At 36.7% G+C, this 22,025-nt stretch overlaps 4 protein-coding genes across 4 annotated transcripts; all 4 read right to left on the minus strand.

Moving 5' to 3' along the window:
- Positions 1-32: 32 nt before the first annotated feature.
- LOC137936387 (putative ribosome biogenesis protein C8F11.04) lies at positions 33-2,599 on the minus strand. The gene is made up of 2 exons (XM_068781009.1): positions 1,084-2,599; positions 33-443 (listed from the first exon to the last, which is right to left on the minus strand). Exon 1 carries the CDS (start codon positions 2,521-2,523, stop codon positions 1,171-1,173), a length of 1,353 nt encoding a protein of 450 aa, XP_068637110.1. The 5' UTR covers positions 2,524-2,599; the 3' UTR covers positions 33-443; positions 1,084-1,170.
- Positions 2,600-3,166: 567 nt separating this feature from the next.
- Positions 3,167-6,043, minus strand: LOC137937007 (pentatricopeptide repeat-containing protein PPR5 homolog, chloroplastic). The gene is made up of 2 exons (XM_068782019.1): positions 5,596-6,043; positions 3,167-4,687 (listed from the first exon to the last, which is right to left on the minus strand). The coding sequence occupies exons 1-2, from the start codon at positions 5,935-5,937 to the stop codon at positions 3,470-3,472; spliced, it is 1,560 nt and encodes a 519-aa protein (XP_068638120.1). The 5' UTR covers positions 5,938-6,043; the 3' UTR covers positions 3,167-3,469.
- Positions 6,044-10,491: 4,448 nt separating this feature from the next.
- Positions 10,492-12,094, minus strand: LOC137936691 (coumaroyl-CoA:anthocyanidin 3-O-glucoside-6''-O-coumaroyltransferase 1-like). The gene has a single exon (XM_068781518.1). The coding sequence runs from the start codon at positions 12,053-12,055 to the stop codon at positions 10,643-10,645; it is 1,413 nt and encodes a 470-aa protein (XP_068637619.1). The 5' UTR covers positions 12,056-12,094; the 3' UTR covers positions 10,492-10,642.
- Positions 12,095-16,671: 4,577 nt separating this feature from the next.
- On the minus strand, positions 16,672-18,140 carry LOC137937768 (anthocyanin 5-aromatic acyltransferase-like). Its single transcript, XM_068782936.1, has one exon. The coding sequence runs from the start codon at positions 18,112-18,114 to the stop codon at positions 16,711-16,713; it is 1,404 nt and encodes a 467-aa protein (XP_068639037.1). The 5' UTR covers positions 18,115-18,140; the 3' UTR covers positions 16,672-16,710.
- Positions 18,141-22,025: the final 3,885 nt, after the last annotated feature.

Below are 22,025 nucleotides of genomic sequence, written 5' to 3' on the forward strand. Positions count from 1 at the left end.
GGCTTTCATTAAGAAGGCTTTCAGTGATTCATATGGCTGACCCCAAAATAAATTTAAGAAGGCTTTCATTGAAAATGATGAAGGATCACTCACTCATATGTTTCAACAAATTAGTAATTCAGCTTTCACTAGTTTCCAAATTCGTTTACTTTGAAACATATGAGAAGTTTGCTCATTGAGATCCCATCACTGTAAAGCCAAAACATCTGTTTTAGAGATATGACTCTTCAGATTTCCTTGATATATAGCTTCTTCAATGTCAATCTTCATCCCGAGTGAACAATTCCGAACAGGCTCAGCTGCAACTCCATACATTAAGAATACCTTAGTCAGTTTGCTTGGCATTTGATGGCCTCCCATTTAAGAATATTTTGAGCCTTCTAGATGAGCCATTGATGGTTAAGAAAGTCACAGATTAACCCCACTGCAATCTAAAATCACACCTGTAAGAGTTATTCAACCTGTGATCAAATAGGTTCCAACTGCTCCATAACTGACTGTTGAAATGCATTAGTAAGCAGATATTACAAACATTGAGAAGATTGCCAATAGCCGAATTAGATATATATTTGAAATTAAGGAAACAATACGCCAGCTTTAACAAGATAATACAGCACCAAACACAACAGAGTGACAAGAAAGAAAACCCTTCTCAGCTGAGAAAAGGTCATCGAAAATTCTTAGACGCGGAAGTGAGACATACATATCACTTGCAAAGTATACCATGACATGTATGGTAGTGTTTCATACGAGGTTCAGATTTTTTTTTAAGTTAAACACATCAAAGTGATAAGAAGGAACACACCCTCAACTGATTCAATATCTTCAATTTCATCAAATGCTTCTTCTTGCAATAACTTTCATTTAACCATGCAAATAAGCAACAGGCAAGGTGAAAACTAAAGAACACCTAAAACATGCATTTAAGCAACAATACTTCTCAAGGAGCAAAAGCCATTTAAAATGTAAGGTACAAAAGGGGCATAAAACCTTTAAAGTTACCATAAACATGGATAAGCAAATGGCTGCATGATATTGGAAAAGTATAATTAGAAAACCCAACATTAAGGGAGACAGACATACTTAACAATGATGAAACCGAAAAAACTGAGAATTCCACACTGCAAGAGAGGGCCATCTCTTAGTCCTCTAAATAGTAGAATTTGATATCTACTTCTTCTTATTCTTCATTGATTTTATCTTCTCTTCACCGGATTTCACTGCCTTGATTTTCTTCATCACTGCTTTAGGTGATCCAACCGTCTCTCCTTCAGCACTGTTTCCTGTTGATAAAGCCTCCTGCTCCAATTTCCCTTTGTTCTTTGTCTTCTTTAGTGGCTTTTGTAGCTCCCCCTTCAATTCTCCAGGAAATTCATCTTTCTTCTTTATTTTCTTCTTCTCTGCTCCAATCGAGTCATCTGTTGCTTTCCTGTTTTTCTTCTTCTCTGTCCCAGCCATTTCGTCTGCCATTCTTTTTTTCTTTTTTTCTTTCTCGGTGACCACATGTACAACATTAACTTCATTCACTTCTTTTACTTCAGTATCATCATCACCAACTAAAACTTCCATTAACTTATTAATATCTCCATCCATATACCGAACTTCATGGATCCTCCCCTTCTTGACACTAGACTTCTTCTTCTTCTTCTCCTTCTCCTTCTCTTCCTCTTTTGGTGTACTTGCCTCACCATTCTTAATCTGCTTGACATTCTCCTCTTTCTTCTCTTCTCCTTTCTCTTCCCTCTTAGTCACCTCAATTTTCAATCCCGTAGCCGGCACTATCTGATAAAGTGGCAACGCCACAGACTCCAAGGATTTTAAATGCAAAGAACGGATATTTGCCCATCCTTTGGGCAAAATCTTCGCCGCACCTTCAATGGCCGCAGCGATATTCTCCACAAGCTGGTCTCTTCCCTGAGAAACCCTCCCGATCTTCAATATGCAACAAGTCCCCGTCCTCAGATAAAGCAGCGCGGAGCTGCACGCATGCTCAATCTGGGCTTTCCAGTTCTTATGCGACAGATCAATGGGTATCGGAATCTTCTTCTTTTTAAAGAAATGCTTGCCGAGAAGCCGCGGCAAGTGGGAAAGAACGGTCCTGTCCGCAAAGAAGAGGTCATAGGAACCGCAGAGCTTTCGCTTGGCCTCGAAAGGACGGTAGTCCGTTTTGAGCTTGGAGAGCTTGATCACCTTCGAGACAGGGATGGACTCGGCCTGGATTCTCTTTTTGGCGTCTTCAGAGGTGAGGGGATTCGGACCCTGCTGGCGGTCATTGATAATGAGGCAGATCTCTTCGGAGCCGTCAAGCGGATGCAGAGGATGAAGCAGCGGGATTTTGGAAGGGTTCGTGCGGGAGTTTGCGGGGATTTTCTTAAGGGAGAGGACGAGGTAGATGAGCTCGTCGTGTTCCAGCAACTGGGCCTTCTGGTGCTTGGCCTGCGCTTGTATCCATTTCAGCAGAGCAGTGACTGCGCAACCAATAGTTTCAGTGCTTATCAGGGATGATATTTCCAGCGACGCCATGGACGTTACGAAGAAGCACAACGCAGGGCACAGTCGATACCGAGTCGAAGACGGAAAAACCCTAAACCCCGTCCTTTCTTCGATGCATCATGTCAACTGATGTTCTGTTCCTTCTGGGACCTATATTAGAAAGGCCTAATAAACAAATTTACGGGCTTCAGTCCATGGGCCATGACACTGATTAAGGGGGACATCTCCTGATATAAGTTGAAGTGGACATCTTAGCCCAAAAAATCTCTGGACCCATCAATCATCGGATCAAATAAAATTGAACCTAGTTATATTTGTCTCAACCCAGTGATCGACCGAGACCAGGGATTTATATACGTTAAAAAGGAATTTTTAAATTTCATTTCCGGTACGGCTGATTCAATACGAAAAATCATTTGGTGCAAAACGTGTGAAATGACTATTTCATTATCAAACGGCTGAGATAACCATTGATTATGATCGGAAGGCTGAGATAACGTTTCACATATTTCACACCAAATAGTTTTTCGTATTACATCAACCCTCAATTATATATTTGTTTTGAGCTCAAAAGGGAGGTTTGTTGATTATAATTCAATTCTAATATTGCCGCTACTTAAATATTTAGTATAATTTTGATCTGAGCTTAATCAAACTACAAATAACAGGGCAGTTGGGTTTATGATCAAACCACAAATAACTCAGAGAAGAATGCTGCCTTGCCACTTCGAGAAAATTCTACAAGTGAGGATCTACAATGAACAGATTCTTGTTAAGGAACAATCCTTGACACATATAATACAAAAATTTGAGCCTGTGTTCTGTAACCCAGCCTCATTACTGGCATCTAGGAGACGAAATACTGATCAAAGATGGTGAGGAAATTCAGATTTCTCACAGTTTCTTCAGAGAAATCCAACTCATCCACATTGCAGTTTCTGGCACTTTTGACTTCCAATTGATTGCAAAAAAGGGATCAATGCTCCACTGTTGTTGTTTTAGTTGGGTTATTAGCTACTTTCTCTGGAAATGATCCCTTTAAAGAGTTTACAGAGTCGAGCTTTTTTGGGATTGAACCCTTTCCAGAACTCCTAGAATCATGCTTCTTAGGAACTGATCCCTTAGGGGTGTTGCTGGAGTCAGTATTTGTCTGAGAGGCAAAAACACCCAGAGCCTCCAGGAAGAACGTCTTATTGGGCACAATACCCTCTTTGTCCATAAGCTTCATCAACTTCTCCACTAGATCTTTCTTGTTTGATTTGGTGTAGGCCTTATAAAGTAGCTTATAAGTCGAAGCACCTGGCAGAATACCGTTTCTACTAGCATAATCCAAAAGTGAATCGGCTTCATATGGCAGATCGTTCAAGCAGTAGGCATCAAGCATGGCATTCAAAGTAGACAACTGAACCTCCTTACCGGATTCTATAAACTCATCAAATTTTTCTCTAGCTTTGGCAACACAATCACAATATCCATAAGTAGTTATCAAACTCTCATATGTCACATAACTAGGAGTATATCCCATGTCCGTCATCTTCCTGAAAACCGATTCTGCCCTCTCCCTAAGTCGAGCCTTCCCGTAGTTTATAATCATCGAATTAAATGTTGGTAAGGAAGGCCTTTCTTTAGATCGTAGTAAACTCTTGAACACTTGCTCCATTTTCTCAAAAGCTTGTCTCTTGCCATATGCATCAATCAGTGAATTAAATGTTATGATATCAGGCTTGCACTGGTTAATTTTCATGCGGGTAAGTATCGATTCCATCTCTTGTAACATCCCGTTCTTCCCGTAAGCATCCATCACACCATTATAAGTGTATATATCTGGTGAAACATTGCTTTCCGCAAGATCTTTGAACAAAGCTTCAACTTGTTTTACTTCCTTTGCCTGGGCATAAGCTCTTAGAAGAATGTTGTAAGTTACAATATTGGGTTTGCACCTTTCAATACCTTTCATCTTTTCAAAGTATCCAGAAGCTTTTGCTAAAGCTTTAGCTTTGTCCTTCGAATGGAGATGAGCAGTGATAAGGGCATTGTAGACAGAAGAGTCAGGCCTACAGCCACTACTCCTCATCTCTGAGAAGAGCCACATTGCCATGCGAGTCTGGCCTTTCTTTCCCATGACAGAGATGAGCTTAGAATAGACACCATTATCAGCAACATACCATCGTTGTTTCTGCATCCACCTAAAAACCTGAATGGTTTAAAAATGACTGAGCCTTCATTTTATGCTAGTATGGAAAGATATTAGACCACTTTTCAGAAAACTGACAAAAGAAAATTCACTTTTTCCCTTCTGTTAATTCATTCCAGAAAAAAGAAAAACAAAGTAAGGGAATTCTTTGTTATGCGTCTGTTAATTAATCAATCACAGGGCTTAAAGTTGCAGCTTAAATACATGCAAACCATCTTAAACAGAGACTGGTGATGTATTATATCCATGAAAACAAAGGTTAAGTCACTGTATGAAACATAGAAGATATCTGTGAAGCAGGAGCTCCATAAAAAATTATATTAAAATTACGCTCTTCTTCTTGTTGTACTAGTAAGACAATTCCCTGTAAGTGAATGGGAAAATGCAGGTTTTGGAATCAAAATAAACATGAATCTCCTAGTTAACCAGAATCATAGGGATAGAAGTCAACTATCAAAGTAGAGTTCAAACAGAATCCGGCAGCAGCTAATACAGGGACAAATGGAGGAAGATAACAATTAACATGACAGGGAAAATGAGTCGCATAAGGAAGAACCAGAAAACAGACTATTTACCGAGAGAGAAAGGCAGAAGAGAGTAATGAGGAAAATCCTCCATTTTCCAATTATCCAAACAAAAGAAAGTCATGGCCACAGAATAATTAACCAGCCGGAAAACTTCAATCGTCTCACCAGTGCAAAAATTGAAAATTTATGATGTTGTGAGCTAGAAGAAAGAAACCCAATTCAAGAAAATTCACACACATCGATTCAAACCTGAGAATTCTAACTTCTTAGAAAAAGTAAAATAGTTCATATACCTAAAAATCGCAGCAGGAAACTATTTCTCTCAGAGAGGAACAAAATTATTACCAAAATTCGTAATCAGAAAAGAGAACGAAAACCAACCTCAAGGCACTGCAGCCATTTATCCCTCTTCCCCAACTCTTCAAACATCATAAAACAATGCTCAGTCCTCACGACCCTAACATACTTACTCAAAGTCGAGGCCAAGGGCTTTTCGCCGTCAGCATTTCTCAACAATATCCTCACAACCTCTTCCGTTTCCGACCTATCGCTCTTTAAGCTCAGTTTCTTCTTCCCCCGCGCGGAGACGCAAGTGACTCTACAGGTGGAATTCCGCACCAAGTGAGCAGACTTGAGCTCCAGGATACAAGTTCCATTTCGTTTGGGACGAAATGGATAACTACTGGTTAGTTGCAGTGTCAGCATCGACGAAGTCAGGGGCATTTTCCAAGCCTCCAATTAAATCAGGAAACTGAATGATGAAATGATCAGCATAGAACTGATGGAGGAAAGGGCACAAAAAAGGAGGAAAACAGAAAATCGGGAGAGGTCGAAGACGAAGAGGGCGCAAACAATAAAAAACCCAAAATGCGGGATTTGAACCCGTCACCTGCTTCTCTAGAGTTGGAGGTGCAACCATTGCGCCACGGAACCAATTTCGTTTTACTATTTCAATTCAAAATATTTTTTAAACTAAATAATACAAATTATAATAGTTTTTTTTAAAGGAACTGGTTAAAATATTTTTTAGTGGATATATTACAAAATATGACATAGAAAAGGGCTAAAATTGAAATAAAATTAATTTTATCAAGTCTTAAAGTAATTTTACACATTAAATCTCTTGTTAAGTACCTGGGCATTCAACTTGTCTTTGAAGTTACTCGATAACCTTGTTTCAAATATAAAATATTTTAGTGGAAAAATTAATTACTCGCTTTGATTTCTAGGTGCATTGATCCCACGAAATTTTCACGTAAACGCATGACATGCAGGGACGTTAGATAAAAAAAACCCGCTATCTCCATTAATTTCGATTGAGGGTGAACATATTAACATTATATAATGTGTAACATCGTATAATTCTTATATTTGAAGAATGACATTACATTACTCCCTCAATGGAGCTTTATAATTCAAAAGACACCCAAAACATTATAATCCAACCATGGCTTCAACATTAATAAGAAACATTTATATAGAAAACACATGAACTAAAAAGAAGCTTAAATTCCTTAACTTCAAAATTATCATTCACCTTCAAAATTATCATTCACCCTCCTTCACAAATCACAACTTAATTCATTCTCTAGTTGGATTACTCAATCTACAAACTTCCTTGATGAAGAACTCTTTCTTTTACATAGTTGCACGCTTAAGTCCAAAAAGGCAACATATGAAGCCATGATAGATTGAAAACCCACATTATAAGTCCTGGTTTTGTAGCTTAATTGGATGGAACATGGTAGTACTTCCCTTTAGGGGTGGCATCGAGTCGAGCCTAGCCAAGCCTGAACCTGCCTATGTTCGAGCCGTATTTGATTTAAATATTTCGAACTGGAGCACATTCATTTAAAACTTTTCAAAAAATACACCTCTCGAGTTCAAGCTCCAACATACATTTAACATTTTTCAAAAAATACATGTTAAATAAATTATATATAAAATTATGCATACATTTTACATAAAATTGGGCATGACCTCTACATAAAATTCGGCATGACCTCTACTTAAAATTGGGCATAAGGGTGACATCGAATTGAGCTGAGCCCGAACCTTCTTATGTTCTAACAGAGCTTGATTTAAATATTTCAAACTCGAGCTGACCCTAGCCTCGAGCCTAAAATTGTAATTGAGCTCGAGCATAATAATTTTAACCGAGTTCAAGCTCAGGCTTTAGCCGAGTTCGAGTTTAACCTACATTTAATACTCTACATGAAATATATGTCAAATAAATTATATATAAAATTATGCATACATTTTATAAAAAGAATGATTGGAGAGGTTCGAGATTGAATTTCGATAATGGATTAGAACGCACTAATATTAATCTTTTTTACCCCAAATGTTGTCTAGCTTATTTGGTAATTTTTGAATCTGACCATAAATTTACTATGGCCTCCTTAGTGCCCCTCGTTGAAAATTTATATTCTAGGAAAAACTAGAAATATTTTTCCTAGGATACATATTTCCATAAAAAAAAATTTAAATAAAATCCTATTATTATTAGTGACATACTAGAAAATTACAAGAAATATTTTAAAAATTTCTTGGGAAAGTTAAATGGACCTCATATTGCCTCTTCTAGGGAAATAAATAAAATTAATAATTAATCTAATATATTAATATACTTATAGATAAATTTTTAATCAAATAAGATGTCAAACACAAAATTACTATAAAAATTGCCTCATGGTAAAAGTATTACAGCATCAACTGTCAAATACTTATTCAAAATTTTCTATACAGTTTTCGCATGAAAATCTTACTTAGAAAATCATATGAATTTTTTAATAAGAATTTCCAATTAGAAAAATATTTCAAAAAAACATGAGGCATTAATAGTCCCTAGAAACATATTTTTACTAAAAATATTTTTTCAATATTTATTAAAAAAACCACTAAGAGTCCCTAGAATTTTTTTATTATTTTTTTCACTTGTTTATGATCTCGCACGTGCGAAATCATCTTCTTGCAGGGGATGGAAATTATTTTTCCCTTCTAACTTAGGTCCTCTGGTTTCCGCCAAGGACGAGGAACGACGCGGAGGGAAAAACTTTCAGCGGCGCCGACGAGGAACTTTCGTCGGGGATAACAGCTACGACAGAAACAAAGGCGAAGGCAGACGAGGGGGAAGAAATCGAGCGATGGCCACAGAATCGGCAGCGACAGAAAGGCAGAAGGCAGCCGGTGAGGCACTGTTGACGGTGACAGTGGCGGCCACAACAGCGGACAGGAGGGACTCGGCAGTGACGAGGGGAGGAAGAATTTCCCCCCTAGCTCTCGCTTCGCTCTATGATCTAGCTCTTGATCCTGCTCCCCGGTCCCTACTCCCCCAAATCCCTCGAATCCTGCGTCGCTCGTTAAATTAACAAGCCAATTCAATCCAAACCTTGATTCGGTCGAGTTCAGCTCATTAATTTAAACAAGCCGATCCCGGATCGAGATCCAGGTATACTGAATCGATTTGCTCGCGAGCTGGCTCGGTTCGAAGCCACCCCTACTTCCCTTTGCTCATACACCTGTAGACTATGGAGTAGGACTCTGGTAGAGAGCATTTGAAGCTCACTGTCACTCTCTTGCATGGGAAGCAGGAGCTGCATGGGTGGGAGCAATCCGGCAAGCTCGAGCCCGTCAAAAAGAGTTCCATTCTGGCCTCAGTACTCTTCGTTCTTTCCTGTCGTTCACAGGTTAACAACAGAGTGGCCCTCGGAGTAATGCATGGCCCCCTACTAGAGGGAAATGCGAATCTCGAAAGTCTTGAGAGGAGGCTAGGGAAATCGAAGAAGGGGAGTTGTTGGAGTGGAAGTGAGTGAAATGCATCAAACTAGGTGAGAGGGAGTTCTATCAGAGGAATGGAACCCCATGGCGGAGACACTCGCCGCTGCTCCAACACTTCACTAGCGATCGTCACCGCCATGGATGCTCTTTATGGAGCGAGCAGAACATGAGAGAGCGATGAAGAATCTTCCAATAATATATAGAAGAGACTTTTAGGTTTTTACCCAATTTTTTAAACTTTATTAGATAAATAACGAACATTTGAACTTATTTAGAAAAATAATTGACTAGTCAATTGCACATGTGTACAGCCAAAAGATATACGGAGGCTTTGACCGATTATGTGTCACCATGTCATCATGCCACAATAGCACTTTGAGAGTCAATTGACACGTCATCTTACAAACATGTCATCACCCATGAAAGATGCCACATCATTAAATGACACAAAAACCCTGAGTTTAAAAAAATACATGGCAAAACCACGTCATCATCCAAGTAGTCCCTTTTATCATCAATTTAAAATATTTATAAATTAAAAAAATTATTCAAAAAAATTATTTTCGAGTTTAAAAATCAAATTTATCGATACACTTTTTATTACCTTATATTTAAAATAATTAATTATTAAAAAATATTAATTAATTAAAAATCTTAAACTTACCTATTTAACTTCATTTATTATTTATTTAAATTATTTCTTAGGTAATACAAAGTGTACTGATAAATTTGATTTTTAAACTCAAAAATAAAAATTTTAAAATTTTTCAGTTAATAAATATTTTAAATCAATAATAAAAGGTGTTAAATAGGTAAGAGAAATATATTTTAATTACTTTATATATATTTTTAATAATTATTATTTTAAAAATAAATTAAAAAATAGTGTACCAATAAATTTTATTTTTAAACTCTAAAATATTTTTTTGAATAATATTTTTAATTTATAAATATTTTAAATAGATAATAAAGATTTTAAATAGGTAAGAGTAAGATTTTTTAATTAATTAGTACACTTATTATATTTTAAATATAAAGTAGTGTACAAATAGATTTTATTTTAAACTCTAACATAAATGTTTTATAATTTTTTCAAATAATAAATAATTTAAATCGATAATAAATTGTGTTAAAATAGGTAAGAGTAATATTTTTTAATTAAATAATATTTTTTAATAATTTATTATTTTAAATATAAGGTAATAAAATAGTGTATCAATAAATTTGATTTTTAAACTCAAAAATAATTTTAAATCGATGATAAAAGGTACTACATGGATGGTGACGCGATTTTAAATCTACGTGTCAATTTTTACTGTACACATATAGAGTTGTTGACTTGTCTAAGTTGCGTATTTTCCTGTACACATATCGAGTTGTTGACTTTTCTAAGTTACGTATTTTTCTAAATAAATTCAAAAGTTCATCATTTATCATATCAAGTTTAAAAAATTGGGTAAAAACTTAAAATTCTCAAGATAAAAAGAAGCAAGTGCCTATGCTGAAAATCTCATTATCGTTTGTAATTTAAGAAAAGAAATGTTAGGATACAGAAAAAAAAAAGGGTAGTTCATCCATCGACCATTGATCCGAAGGACCTCTTATCAGAACTTACATCTTTTATTAGTACTGTGGGGAGGGGGTGCCCTTAAGAATCTAAGACATCACGGCCCATCGATGCCATAAGAGCTCGCAGACCTTCCTCAAAGAACGAAGTAAAACGCAAGAGTTCGTCATCTGGGCCAGCTACACCTATCTCGATCCCACCTTCTTCATCTGTATTCTCGGCCATAGACATGGCCCCGGTACTGTCGATCGTAACGATCTCAACCTTACTTGCGCAGCCCCATCCGAAATCCGTCTCGTACATGCGGAATCTAGGTGATGCTGATATTGTTAGCGGCCGCTCTCTCACCACCTCTTCCCACTTCCGTAGAGTGGAGTCGATATCTTTCAGCGCTCCCTCGTCCAGCCTACGGATCGCACTGTGAATAGCCTCCGTCGCGGCGATCAGTCCTTTTTCTCCGGTCAACTCGACCTGACTCGCTTCGATGATGACGAGTCTGATGCAGTTGCCAAAATACGAAGCCGGAAGGGGTGGATCTAACCGTGGCCGGCAGTCTGCCGCGCAGCCGAAATAGACGGTTTTACCCTCCTGCACCTCACGTGACTTTGCCAAACAGACCCACAGGAACGCGGACGCGACCGTGAACGTGGATACCCGGGGTCCCACTTCGCTCGTCGAGAAGATCTTTTCATGTAGCTTTTTTATGTGGGCCCGTGTTAACACGAAGGTGGATCGCGTCACTCCGTTGAGTTCATGATCCTCCTCCGCTTCTGACTCACCAAAACTTGCTCTGGATTGATCTTTCTTCGCGGCTTCCCTTTCCAAGTGATCCCGTTTCAGTTGTTCGAGATCTCCGAGGAGGGTTCGGTCGTAGAAGGGGAGGTTTTTCACGACGGAAATATCCCCACCGGCCTTAAAAATGGACGCCCATGATTTTAAGAAGTGGGTGCCGGCCAAACCATCCGCGACGACGTGTTTTACGGTGAATCCGATGGTGATACCGGCGCCGGGGAAGACCGTAACCTGAAACGCAGCCAATGGCGCCTGCTGCCTACCCTCCGGGCCGTCGGAAGAAACGGGAAGTATCGGAGAGACTAACGAGTGAAATTCTTTGGCTTCCTTTGGCTGATTCCCGGCAAGACGAGCGAAGTTGGCGCGAGACTCGGCGAGGGTGAGCGGGACACAGTCACCTTTAGAGTAACGAATGACAAGGTCGCCCGGGTATGAATCCATCAAGGGAACCAAGCGGCCGGCGAAGGGGTAGAAGAGGGTGAGTGCAAGGGAGAGGGAGTGTTCGAGTTGAGGGAAATGCAAGTCTCTGAACTCTTGAGTGGAGCAAGAGAAATCGTAGAAGAAGAGTTGTTGGATTGGAGGAATTGACAGCGCCGTGACATCGAAGTAAGTGAGAGGGAGGTCTGCTGGAGGAACCGAACCCAATGGCAGAGACACTCGCCGCTGCTCCAACACTTTCACTGCGTCGACCGTCACTGCCATGGATGCTTTTCCTGTTGCGCAGAAGAGGATGGAATGAGAGAGGGAGCTAGACAGGGAAAGGATGGAGATTCTTCAGAGAATATAAAGCAAAAAGCAAATGTGAAATGCGCCCCAATGGCCACAAGTCCATTCGCCACCAGAAACACCCGTCGGATGGAAGAGCAACATCTCTGCAACGACATCTTCCTACCAATCATTTTCCTTATGCAATTTTCTAACGACCGTTCCAATCAATAACCAGACGACTTAGACGAACGCGCGAAAGTATTGAAATCTTATTGCCCATTTTCATAACAATAAAAATTACAAATGAAATGACAAATGAGGAAAAGATAAAACAAGATTTATAAAAACAGTTAATATTTTAAAAATTAAGATTTTAATTATTTAATCTTATTTTATTAAAAATAATTATTAATTTTTATATTTCAGATATATTAATTTATGATATAAAGTAACCTATGTTTCACATTACTTTATTCTTTTAAGAAGGTTGTAATTTTTAATAAATTTTAATTTATTATTTTTAATATGCATAATTATTTGATCTATTTATAAATATGAAATTGTCATTCCTTGAAGAAAAAGGAAAAAGAAGGGATGGGGAAAAAAAGAAGAGGGGAGGGAAAAAGGAAAAGGAAAATGAAGGGAAGAACCAAAAAAATGGAAAAAATGGATAATAAGGAAAATAAAAATAAATAAGAGTAGAAGGCGGGAGGGAAAATGAAACAAAAGGGTTAAAATTATAATTAAAATGAAAAACATGTTAAAGGAAAAAAGGAAATAAAAATAAATTAATTTATAAATATATATTTTAATACATGAGAAATAATTTGTTAATAATGTTTTGGACAATTGAGGCATGTAATATATCTATGGTACATGTGACGAGTTTACCAGTTATCATTGTAAAATGTTAATCACGCATCTTTTAGCACTTTTTATTATCAGTTAACCATCATAAAACTGAAAAGACATTTGTAGTAGAAATATGTTTTCAGGACTATTAGTGTCTCATGTTCATTGGGAATATTTTTTTAATAAAAATTTTTTATTAGGAAAATCATATTATTTTCTACCTAAGATTTTCCCAATCAAGATGGGTAAGAAAACCATATATAAATTTTTTGAATCTGTATTTAACGATTGATGTTTTAATACTTTTAGCTCGAGGCAATTTTTCATTGCAATTTTGTGTTTGGCATTTTGTTTTATTGAAAATGTAACGATAATATATAGTAATGTATCAAATTGATTATTAATTTTCATTTATTTTCGTAGAAGATGCAATTAGGGGGGGCTTCTAACCGAGCCGGCTCGATTCGATTCGTTATCTATCGAGCTCGAGCTCTGACATCTGCTCGTTTACCTTAACGAGTCGAGCTCGACCGAAGCCAGGTTCGGTTCGTCGGCTCGCGAGCCGGCTCGAGGTGAGTCGGGATCGGGAGCGAGGAGGGAAATTTTTTTCCTCCCCTTGTCACTGCCGAGTCCCTCCTGTAGGCTGTTGTCGCTGGCTCAACCGTCGTCGACAGCCACTTGCCTATCGCCTCTGTGGCCTTCCATTTGATTTCTTCCCTTCCTCGCCGTCGCCTCTGTTTTTGTCGTCGTCGCTTCCGCACCGCAGTTTCCGTCACAACCGTCATCCCCGACGACAGGTCCTCCCCGGCGTCGCAACCCCCTTCCCTCCGTCGTCTCAGTAGAAAACTTGAACCAGTAAATTCAAGGGAGAAATAATCTCCACCCTCCCCTGCGCGAAGATGATTTCGCACGTGTCATAAAGTAAAAAAAAAAATTCCTTAAACTCTCCTTCTTCATAGCTCTTGAAAAAAATTAAAAATACATTTTATAGAAATAAGTTTCTATGATGTCTCATGTTTTTTTTAAACATTTTTCTAATTAAAAATTCTTATTAAAAATCATATAATTTTCTAAGTAAGATTTTCCTCTCAAAATGAGGTAGAAAATTGTATAGAAAATTTTTGAATAAATATATAACAGTTGATTCTGTAATACTTCTAGCATTAAGCAATTTTCATTGCAATTTTGTGTTTGATATTTTATTTAATTAAAAATTTATCGATAAGTATAATTATATATTTGATTGATTATTAATTTTTATTTATATCCCTTAAAGAGGTAATACAAGGTCCATTTAACTTTCCTAATAAAATTTTAAAATATTTCTTGTAATTTTATAATAAGTCACTAATAGTAATTGGATTTTATTTAAAGGTTTTTTTGGGAATATGTATCTTAAGAAAATATTTCTAGTTTTTCCTATAATATAAATTTTCATATAGGGGCACTAAGGAGGCCATAGTAAATTTAGAGCCAGATTCAAAAATTACAAAACAAGTTAGACAACAATTGGAGTAAAAAAGATTAATATTGGTACATTTTAATCTATTATTGAAATTCAATCCTGAACCTCCCATATCATTATTTTTTTTAAATGTATGCATAATTTTATATATAATTTATTCGAAACCACCCCTACGTGTGAGATCATAAACAAGGGAAAAAAAAAAAACTTTTTGTCCCTTCCTCATGGCTTTTGAAGAAATTGAAAAGATATTTTAGTAGAAATACGTTTCTAGAGACTATTAATGGGTTTTTCAATAAATATTGAAAAAATATTTTTAATAGAAATATAGGGACAATTAGTGCCTCATATTTTTTTGAAAATATTTTTCCAATTATAAATTCTTGTTAAAAAATCATATAATTTTCTAAGTAAGATTTTCTTGCCAAGATGGGCTAGAAAACCGTATAGAAATTTTTTGAATAAGTATCCTTGTAAGACGAGGAAATTTTCATAGAAATTTTGTGTTTGACATTTTAATTGATTAAAATTTATCGATAAGTATAATAATATATTAAATTAATTATTATTTATTATTTATTTCCTTAGAAAAGGTAAAAGAGGTCCATTCAACTTTCCTAAAAAATTTTAAAATATTTCTTGTAATTTTCTAGTAAGTCTCTAATAGTAATAGGATTTTATTTAAAGGATTTATAATTTTTATTTGATTGTAAATTGATAGTAATATTTTATTTAATTTTGGTATGTTTGATTATTATATGGAATTTATTCATAATGTTATGTATTGTATGGAGTGTTTAGACTATTTTATGGAGTGTATAAACAATTTCATGGAGTGTTTATGGAATGTATAGACAATTTTATGGAGTGTTTATGGAGTGTTTATGTAGGTATTATGTTTATAGATTATGCCAAATTTTAAGTAGAGGTCATGCCGAATTTTATATAAGTATTAGATACATAATATATGCATAATTTTATATATAATTTATTCGAAACCACCCCTACGTGTGAGATCATAAACAAGGGAAAAAAAAAAACTCTTTGTCCCTTCCTCAAGGCTTTTGAAGAAATTGAAAAGATATTTTAGTAGAAATACGTTTCTAGAGACTATTAATGGGTTTTTCAATAAATATTGAAAAAATATTTTTAATAGAAATATAGGGACAATTAGTGCCTCATATTTTTTTGAAAATATTTTTCTAATTATAAATTCTTGTTAAAAAATCATAAAATTTTCTAAGTAAGATTTTCTTGCCAAGATGGGCTAGAAAACCGTATAGAAATTTTTTGAATAAGTATCCTTGTAGCACGAGGAAATTTTCATAGAAATTTTGTGTTTGACATTTTAATTGATTAAAATTTATTGATAAGTATAATAATATATTAAATTAATTATTATTTATTATTTATTTCCTTAGAAAAGGTAAAAGAGGTCCATTCAACTTTCCTAAAAAAATTTAAAATATTTCTTGTAATTTTCTAGTAAGTCTCTAATAGTAATAGGATTTTATTTAAAGGATTTATAATTTTTATTTGATTATAAATTGATAGTAATATTTCATTTAATTTTGGTATGTTTGATTATTATATGAAATTTATTCATAATGTTATGTATTGTATGGAGTGTTTAGACTATTTTATGGAGTGTATAAACAATTTCATGGAGTGTTTATGGAATGTATAGACAATTTTATGGAGTGTTAATGGAGTGTTTATGTAGGTATTATGTTTATAGATTATGCCAAATTTTAAGTAGAGGTCATGACGAATTTTATATAAGTATTAGATACATAGATTATGCTCAATTTTAAGTAGAGGTCATACCCAATCTTATACATGTATTATATATATAGGTTATGCCCAATTTTATTTAGAGGTCATACCCAATTTTATGTAAAATATATGCATAATTTTATATACAATTTATTTATATATATTTCTTGAAAAGTTTTAAATATATGTTGAAGCTCAAACTCGGCTCGAACTTGGTTAAAATTTTTGGGCTCGAACTCGGTTAAAACTTTTGGGCTCGAGCTCGATAATAATTTTAGGCTCGAGACGAGGTTCGGCTCGAAGCTCGGTTCGAAATATTTAAATCAAGCTCGGCTTGAACATAGGCACGTTCGGGCTCGACTCGGCTCGATGCCACCCCTAGATGCAATAAGAAATCCATTTAACATTCCTAAGAGATTTTTTTTTGCAATTTTCTTGTAAATCACTAATAAGATTTTATTTAAAGGTTTTTCCTTAAATATAAATTTTCAAAGTAGGGCACTACTACCAAACCCATAGTAAATTTTATGGCGATATGCAGAAATTACCAAAAAAGCTAAGCAACATTTAGGGTTTTTCCAATGTCCGGCAAACCCTCTTCAAAATACGAAGTAAAACGCAGCATTTCATCTCGTGGGCCCACTACCCCAATCTCAACTCCACCTTCTTCATCTCTACTCTCGGCCAACGACATGGCCTCGTTATGGTCGATCGAGACAATCTCAACCTTACGTGGGCGGCCCCACCCAAAATCCATCTCATACACAAGGAATCTAGGTGACCCTGCGATTGATAAGGCCCGTACTTTCCCAACCTCTTCCCACTTCCGGAAGGAGTAGTCGGTTTCTTCCAGCACTCCCTTGTCGAGTTGACGGATAGCCCGGCGAATCGTCTTGGACGCGGCCACAAGTCCATTTTCCCCAGTCAACTCGGCCTGACTTGCTTCGATCAGGGTCGATCCAATACAGTTCCCAAAATAGGACTCGGGAACCGGCGGGTCTAACCGAGGGCGGCAATCTACTGCGAAGCTGAAGTAGGTTGGTCTATCCTGCGGCATCGCACGTGATTTCGCCAAACAGGCCCACACATATGCACAAGTGACGGTGAACGTGGATAGCCTGGGGCCCACACTCTGACCGCCTGTTGAGTAGATCTGGTCGCGTAGTTTCTGGATGTGGGTCCGGGTCAATACGTAGGTGGATCGAGTGGCACGGTCGAGCTGAGCCTGCTCCGGTTGCAACTCGCTCAAACTCGCTCGGGGTGTCTCAGTTTCGTTTTTCATTGTTTTCAAGTAATTCCGCTTCAGATGTTCCAGGTCTCCGACGAGAGCCCTGTCGTAGACGGGGAGGGTTTTCACGACGGTAACATCACCGCCGGCCTTGAAAATGGAGGCCCACGATTTCAAGAAGTGGGTGCCGCCGAACCCGTCTGTGACCACGTGTTTTACTGTGAATCCAATACAGATGCCGGAACGGGGGAAGACGGTAACTTGAAACGCTACTAAGGGAGTCTCCTGCTTCCCCTCGGTGTCGCCTGAAGACAGAGGAAACAGGGGAGAGGCTAACGAGTGAAACTCTTCGGCTTCCTTTGCCTGGTTCCTAACGAGACGAGCGAAGTCGGCGCGGGACTCGGCGAGTGTGAGAGATACGGAGTCACCTTCAGAGTAAAGAATGACGTGGTCGTTGGGGTACGAATCCGTCAAGGGAACTAGGCGGCCGGCGAGGGGGTAGAAGAGGGTGAGTGCAAGCGAGAGGGAGCGTTCGAGTAGAGGGAAATACGAGTCTCGAAAGTCTTGAGTGGAGCCAGAGAAATCATAGAAGAAGATTTGTTGGACTGGAGGCGATTGCAACCACAGGACATCGAAGTAGGTGAGAGTGAGCCTCGCCGGAGGAACGGAGCCCGGTGGCGGAGACACTCGCCGCTGTTCCACCACGTTCACAGTTTCGACCGCGGAAGCCATGGCTGCTGCTACTTTCGAAGCGTTAAAATGATCTCTCAACCATAAATTGAGAGGGAAAGAGATGATCAAAGAAAGTTAATATAATGGTTAAAAAATTCACGAAAAAGAAAATCAATTCTTCTGAATCGCGAGCTGGCTTCACGGCAGCCATTCGGAGAAGCTACCATATGAATGAAAGGCCGAGATGTTGTAGCATCCAACTGCTACCGATAAAAGCTATCATTGCAGCAATTAGATGTAATTTCTGGCTCCAAACGATTACTAGTGTATCTACCCAATCATTTGGGTGAATTAGGGTTTGGGGCTAGATTTTGCAGCCGCTTCTTTCCACTACTACCGTACTTGACTACATGGGCATTTGCCCATTATGAAGGGTTTAGATAGATTACTTACTTTATCTCATCGATACATTTAGACTATTTAATAAATTAGATTATAAAAACTAATTGAAACGTTTTGGGTAGGTAAAAAATGTATCTAGAGAAAAGGAACATTACACATCAAAGTAGGGCTAGGAAATGGGTCAGGTCGTATCTTAGAAACACAAGATTTGTTAGGGGAAACCAATGCAAATTTGGATGTTAAATATTTGACTTCAACATTATCAAGAATTTGAAATGAATTCTAAACTCCAAACCCTAAACTTTAAACCCTAATCCGACCAGATAAGGCGAATTAACGATTTTTATTCATTTATGATAAATTATGCGAATCAGATCGGGTGAATTCATAATTAATATGTGATCTTTTTTTGTGTGGTCGGATCAGGTGTGGATTATAGTGTGGGTTATTTTTATATTTATTATTTGTATTAATGTAATTTCATTCTAATTTTTTATTTATTTATAATATATTTGTTACTAAATTTTATACAATTGACATTAGAAAACTTTAAAATTTATTTTGTAAAATATATTCAATCTCAATTAGCTCAAGCACACTTGAAGTATTTTTCTTAAGGGCAAAATTACCTGATTATTCTAACAAGCACAACATGAGAAATCTGAAATAAACATACATGAAATAGTAAACCTTTTTTTTATTGTGCATAGTTCTCAAATCATTTTTAATTTTTTTAATAATTTATTATTTTAAATATAAGGTAATAAAAATGTGTATCAATAAATTTGATTTTTAAAATCGAAAATAATTTTAAATCCATGATAAAATGTACTACATGTATGATGACGTGGTTTGCCATGTAATATATTAAACTCAGGGTTTTTGTATCATTTAATGACATGGCATCTTGCATGGATGATGACGTGTCATTCGATTAATGTGGTATGATGATGTGGCAACACGTAATTGGTCAAAACCTATGTATCACTTTTGACTGTACGCATACAGTTGTTGACTTGTCAAAGTTGGGTATTTTTTTAAATAAGTTCAAAAGTTCATCATTTATCTGATCAAGTTTAAAAAATTGGGTTAAAACCTAAAGTCTTTTGGATAGAAAGAAACAAGTCCTTATGTTGGAAATCTCATTAGCATTTGTAATTTAAGAAAAGATACGTTAGGAGAGAAAACAAAAAGGTAGTTTATCCATCGACCATTAATCCAAAGGACCTCTTATCAGAACTTACATCTTTTACTAGTACTGTCGATCATAACGATCTCCACCTTACTTGCACATCCCCATCCGAAATCCGTCTCGTACATGCAGAATCTAGGAGATGCTGATATTGTTAGCGGCCGCTCTCTCACCACCTCGTCCCACTTCCATAGAGTGGAGTCGATATCTTTCAGCGCTCCCTCGTCCAGCTTACGGATCGCACTGTGAGTCACCTCCGTCACCGTGATCAGTCCTTTTTCTCTGGTCAACTCGAACTTGTTGGAATTATGGTTTCAAATATATTATTTATAAAAAAAAATTACCATGATATTAGAGGCGTGGGGCTCACTTCTAGATGTTTTATCATTGGATGTTCAGTACAGGGAATAATGGCCAGCACATCCCCCAGTAGAGGTAGATTAATTGGGTGCAATGACTTAGTGGACACATCCCTTTGGAATAGGGAGATGTATCTCTCTTGAAGGGATGTATCTCTCCTAAGATGATGTATCCTTATGAATAGTCATTAGTGCCACACCCTTTGAAAATCTATAAATTCCTCCATGGTCTTACAAGTGAGGTTAAGGCTCATTGCACACCCAGTCTGGCTGAACGAGAGCAAGTTTATCACTTGTAAATGAATTATCAAAGGTTATCTTGTGCACTTCAAATTTTATTTATATTCTTCAAGATGAAAGATATGCTCTCTTTATTCTTATTATTTCAATTCTATGATATATGTATGGAGAATTTAAATATCTATTTCTATGATGTTTATTTTATTATTATTAGACATCATGTCTAACAAATACAAGTGACTTATGCCTTACTGGTATCATAGAGATAGATTCTAATTTTCCATGTTTTTGGATTTTTTGGCTATTTATTTATGAATGAAAATAAGCCTAGTTTAGGCTTATTGTGTTCTGGCGCCGCAGGTGCGGGCTGCTGTGCGCGGGCCTACTAGTGCTTGCCTGCCAATGCTCGGGCTACTGTTTGGGCATGCCTGTTAACACGCGGGCTTGTGCGGTCCGGGTCTGTAATGACCCAGGACCATGAACCAAACCAGGTTTTGCTAATATAATGAGCCAGAATGTGTTTTAAGAGTTGGTTTGACCCATAATTTTATTTTTAAAGGAATTTCCATGTTATTTGAAATTTATTTGGCTATTTGAGATCCAAGACTATAGGTATGAAGATTTATATGTTGATATTTTATAAATAGTTCATATCTAATTGGTTTAGTTGTTAGATAATGATTTCTTTGCTATAATTTCTTGAAGTATTTATAATTTGTCTTATTGCATGCCTTGTTATATATTTATGTATTTTATGTGAAAATTAATTTAATTATATAATTTGAAAAATCCCCAAAGGGTAATGCGAGTTGTGTAATTAGATTAGTATATTGTAAATTAATTCATATGAATCCCCAAAGGGTAAGTATTAATTAATTAATTTATTTGTTTGTCTGTTTGTTTGTGATATTGTTGTTTGTTTATTATATGTGGAATGATTTGCCTTGTAACTCTCATGAATCCCCAAAGGGTAAGTGGGAGTATTAGATGGCTGAGATGATTGTATAATTATGTATGTTCTCCCAAATATTAAAATATTTTCTGGATGACAGGAACATCCAGTAGTGCACATAATTTTGTTGAGTCCCTAAAGAAAAATGTAATTGATGGGACTAATTATGTGAATTGGTCACAACGGGTTGACTTAATGCTACGAGACTATAGGTTTGATAAGATTATCAAAGTGAATACTCCTCCTCAAAAACCTTCCCGAATAAACTATCTCGATAATCTGAAACAGTATGAGAAGGACCTTAGAAAATTCAAGGAATGGGATGATGCTAATGAAATTTCTAGGTCACATATTCGTGGGGCTCTAAGTGAGACTCTCTTGATGACTTATTTTCATGTCCCTGCTACAAAAGAGATTCAAGGCCAGATTGAGCCTAAATATGGTAAAATGTCGTCTACTCACATCAATAACTTATGGCAAAAGTTCACTCGTGCCAAGAGCGCAGAAAATGCTGATGTGAGAAAACAAGTAAATGACATGCTTCCTATGGCAGAAGAGTTACAATATCATGGTAGACCAATGGATGAAGAAACTAAAGTGGTCACCATTATCAACTATTTACCCAAATCTCTCAAATATATTCAAGATTTTTATTCTTTGTCCAAGACAAAGTGGACTATATTTGATTTGGTTAATATGATCGACCACTAGTCCGATAGACTCAATTCAAGTATTGAGTTAGATAAAACTTCACCTAGCGCTAACGTAGTTTTGAAGCAGAAGAAGAAGAATTTTAAGAAGAAGGGAAAGAACTTTCGATTTCAAA

The sequence above is a fragment of the Aristolochia californica genome, unplaced genomic scaffold (genome assembly GCF_029961685.1).
Source record: "Aristolochia californica isolate CCGP_79_NKW_82.1479 unplaced genomic scaffold, dmAriCali1.0.hap1 SCAF_7, whole genome shotgun sequence".
In the NCBI taxonomy this organism is placed as follows: Eukaryota; Viridiplantae; Streptophyta; class Magnoliopsida; order Piperales; family Aristolochiaceae; genus Aristolochia; species Aristolochia californica.

Excerpts from the sequence above, each read along its gene's own strand:
- LOC137936387 (XM_068781009.1), bottom strand. The coding sequence starts at position 2,523 with ATGGCGTCGCTGGAAATATCATCCCTGATAAGCACTGAAACTATTGGT.
- LOC137937007 (XM_068782019.1), bottom strand. The coding sequence starts at position 5,937 with ATGCCCCTGACTTCGTCGATGCTGACACTGCAACTAACCAGTAGTTAT. Across the intron at positions 4,688-5,595 it reads AATGGCTGCAGTGCCTTGAG|GTTTTTAGGTGGATGCAGAA; the intron begins GTTGGTTTTCGT and ends TAAACCATTCAG.
- LOC137936691 (XM_068781518.1), bottom strand. The coding sequence starts at position 12,055 with ATGGCAGTGACGGTCGACGCAGTGAAAGTGTTGGAGCAGCGGCGAGTG.
- LOC137937768 (XM_068782936.1), bottom strand. The coding sequence starts at position 18,114 with ATGGCTTCCGCGGTCGAAACTGTGAACGTGGTGGAACAGCGGCGAGTG.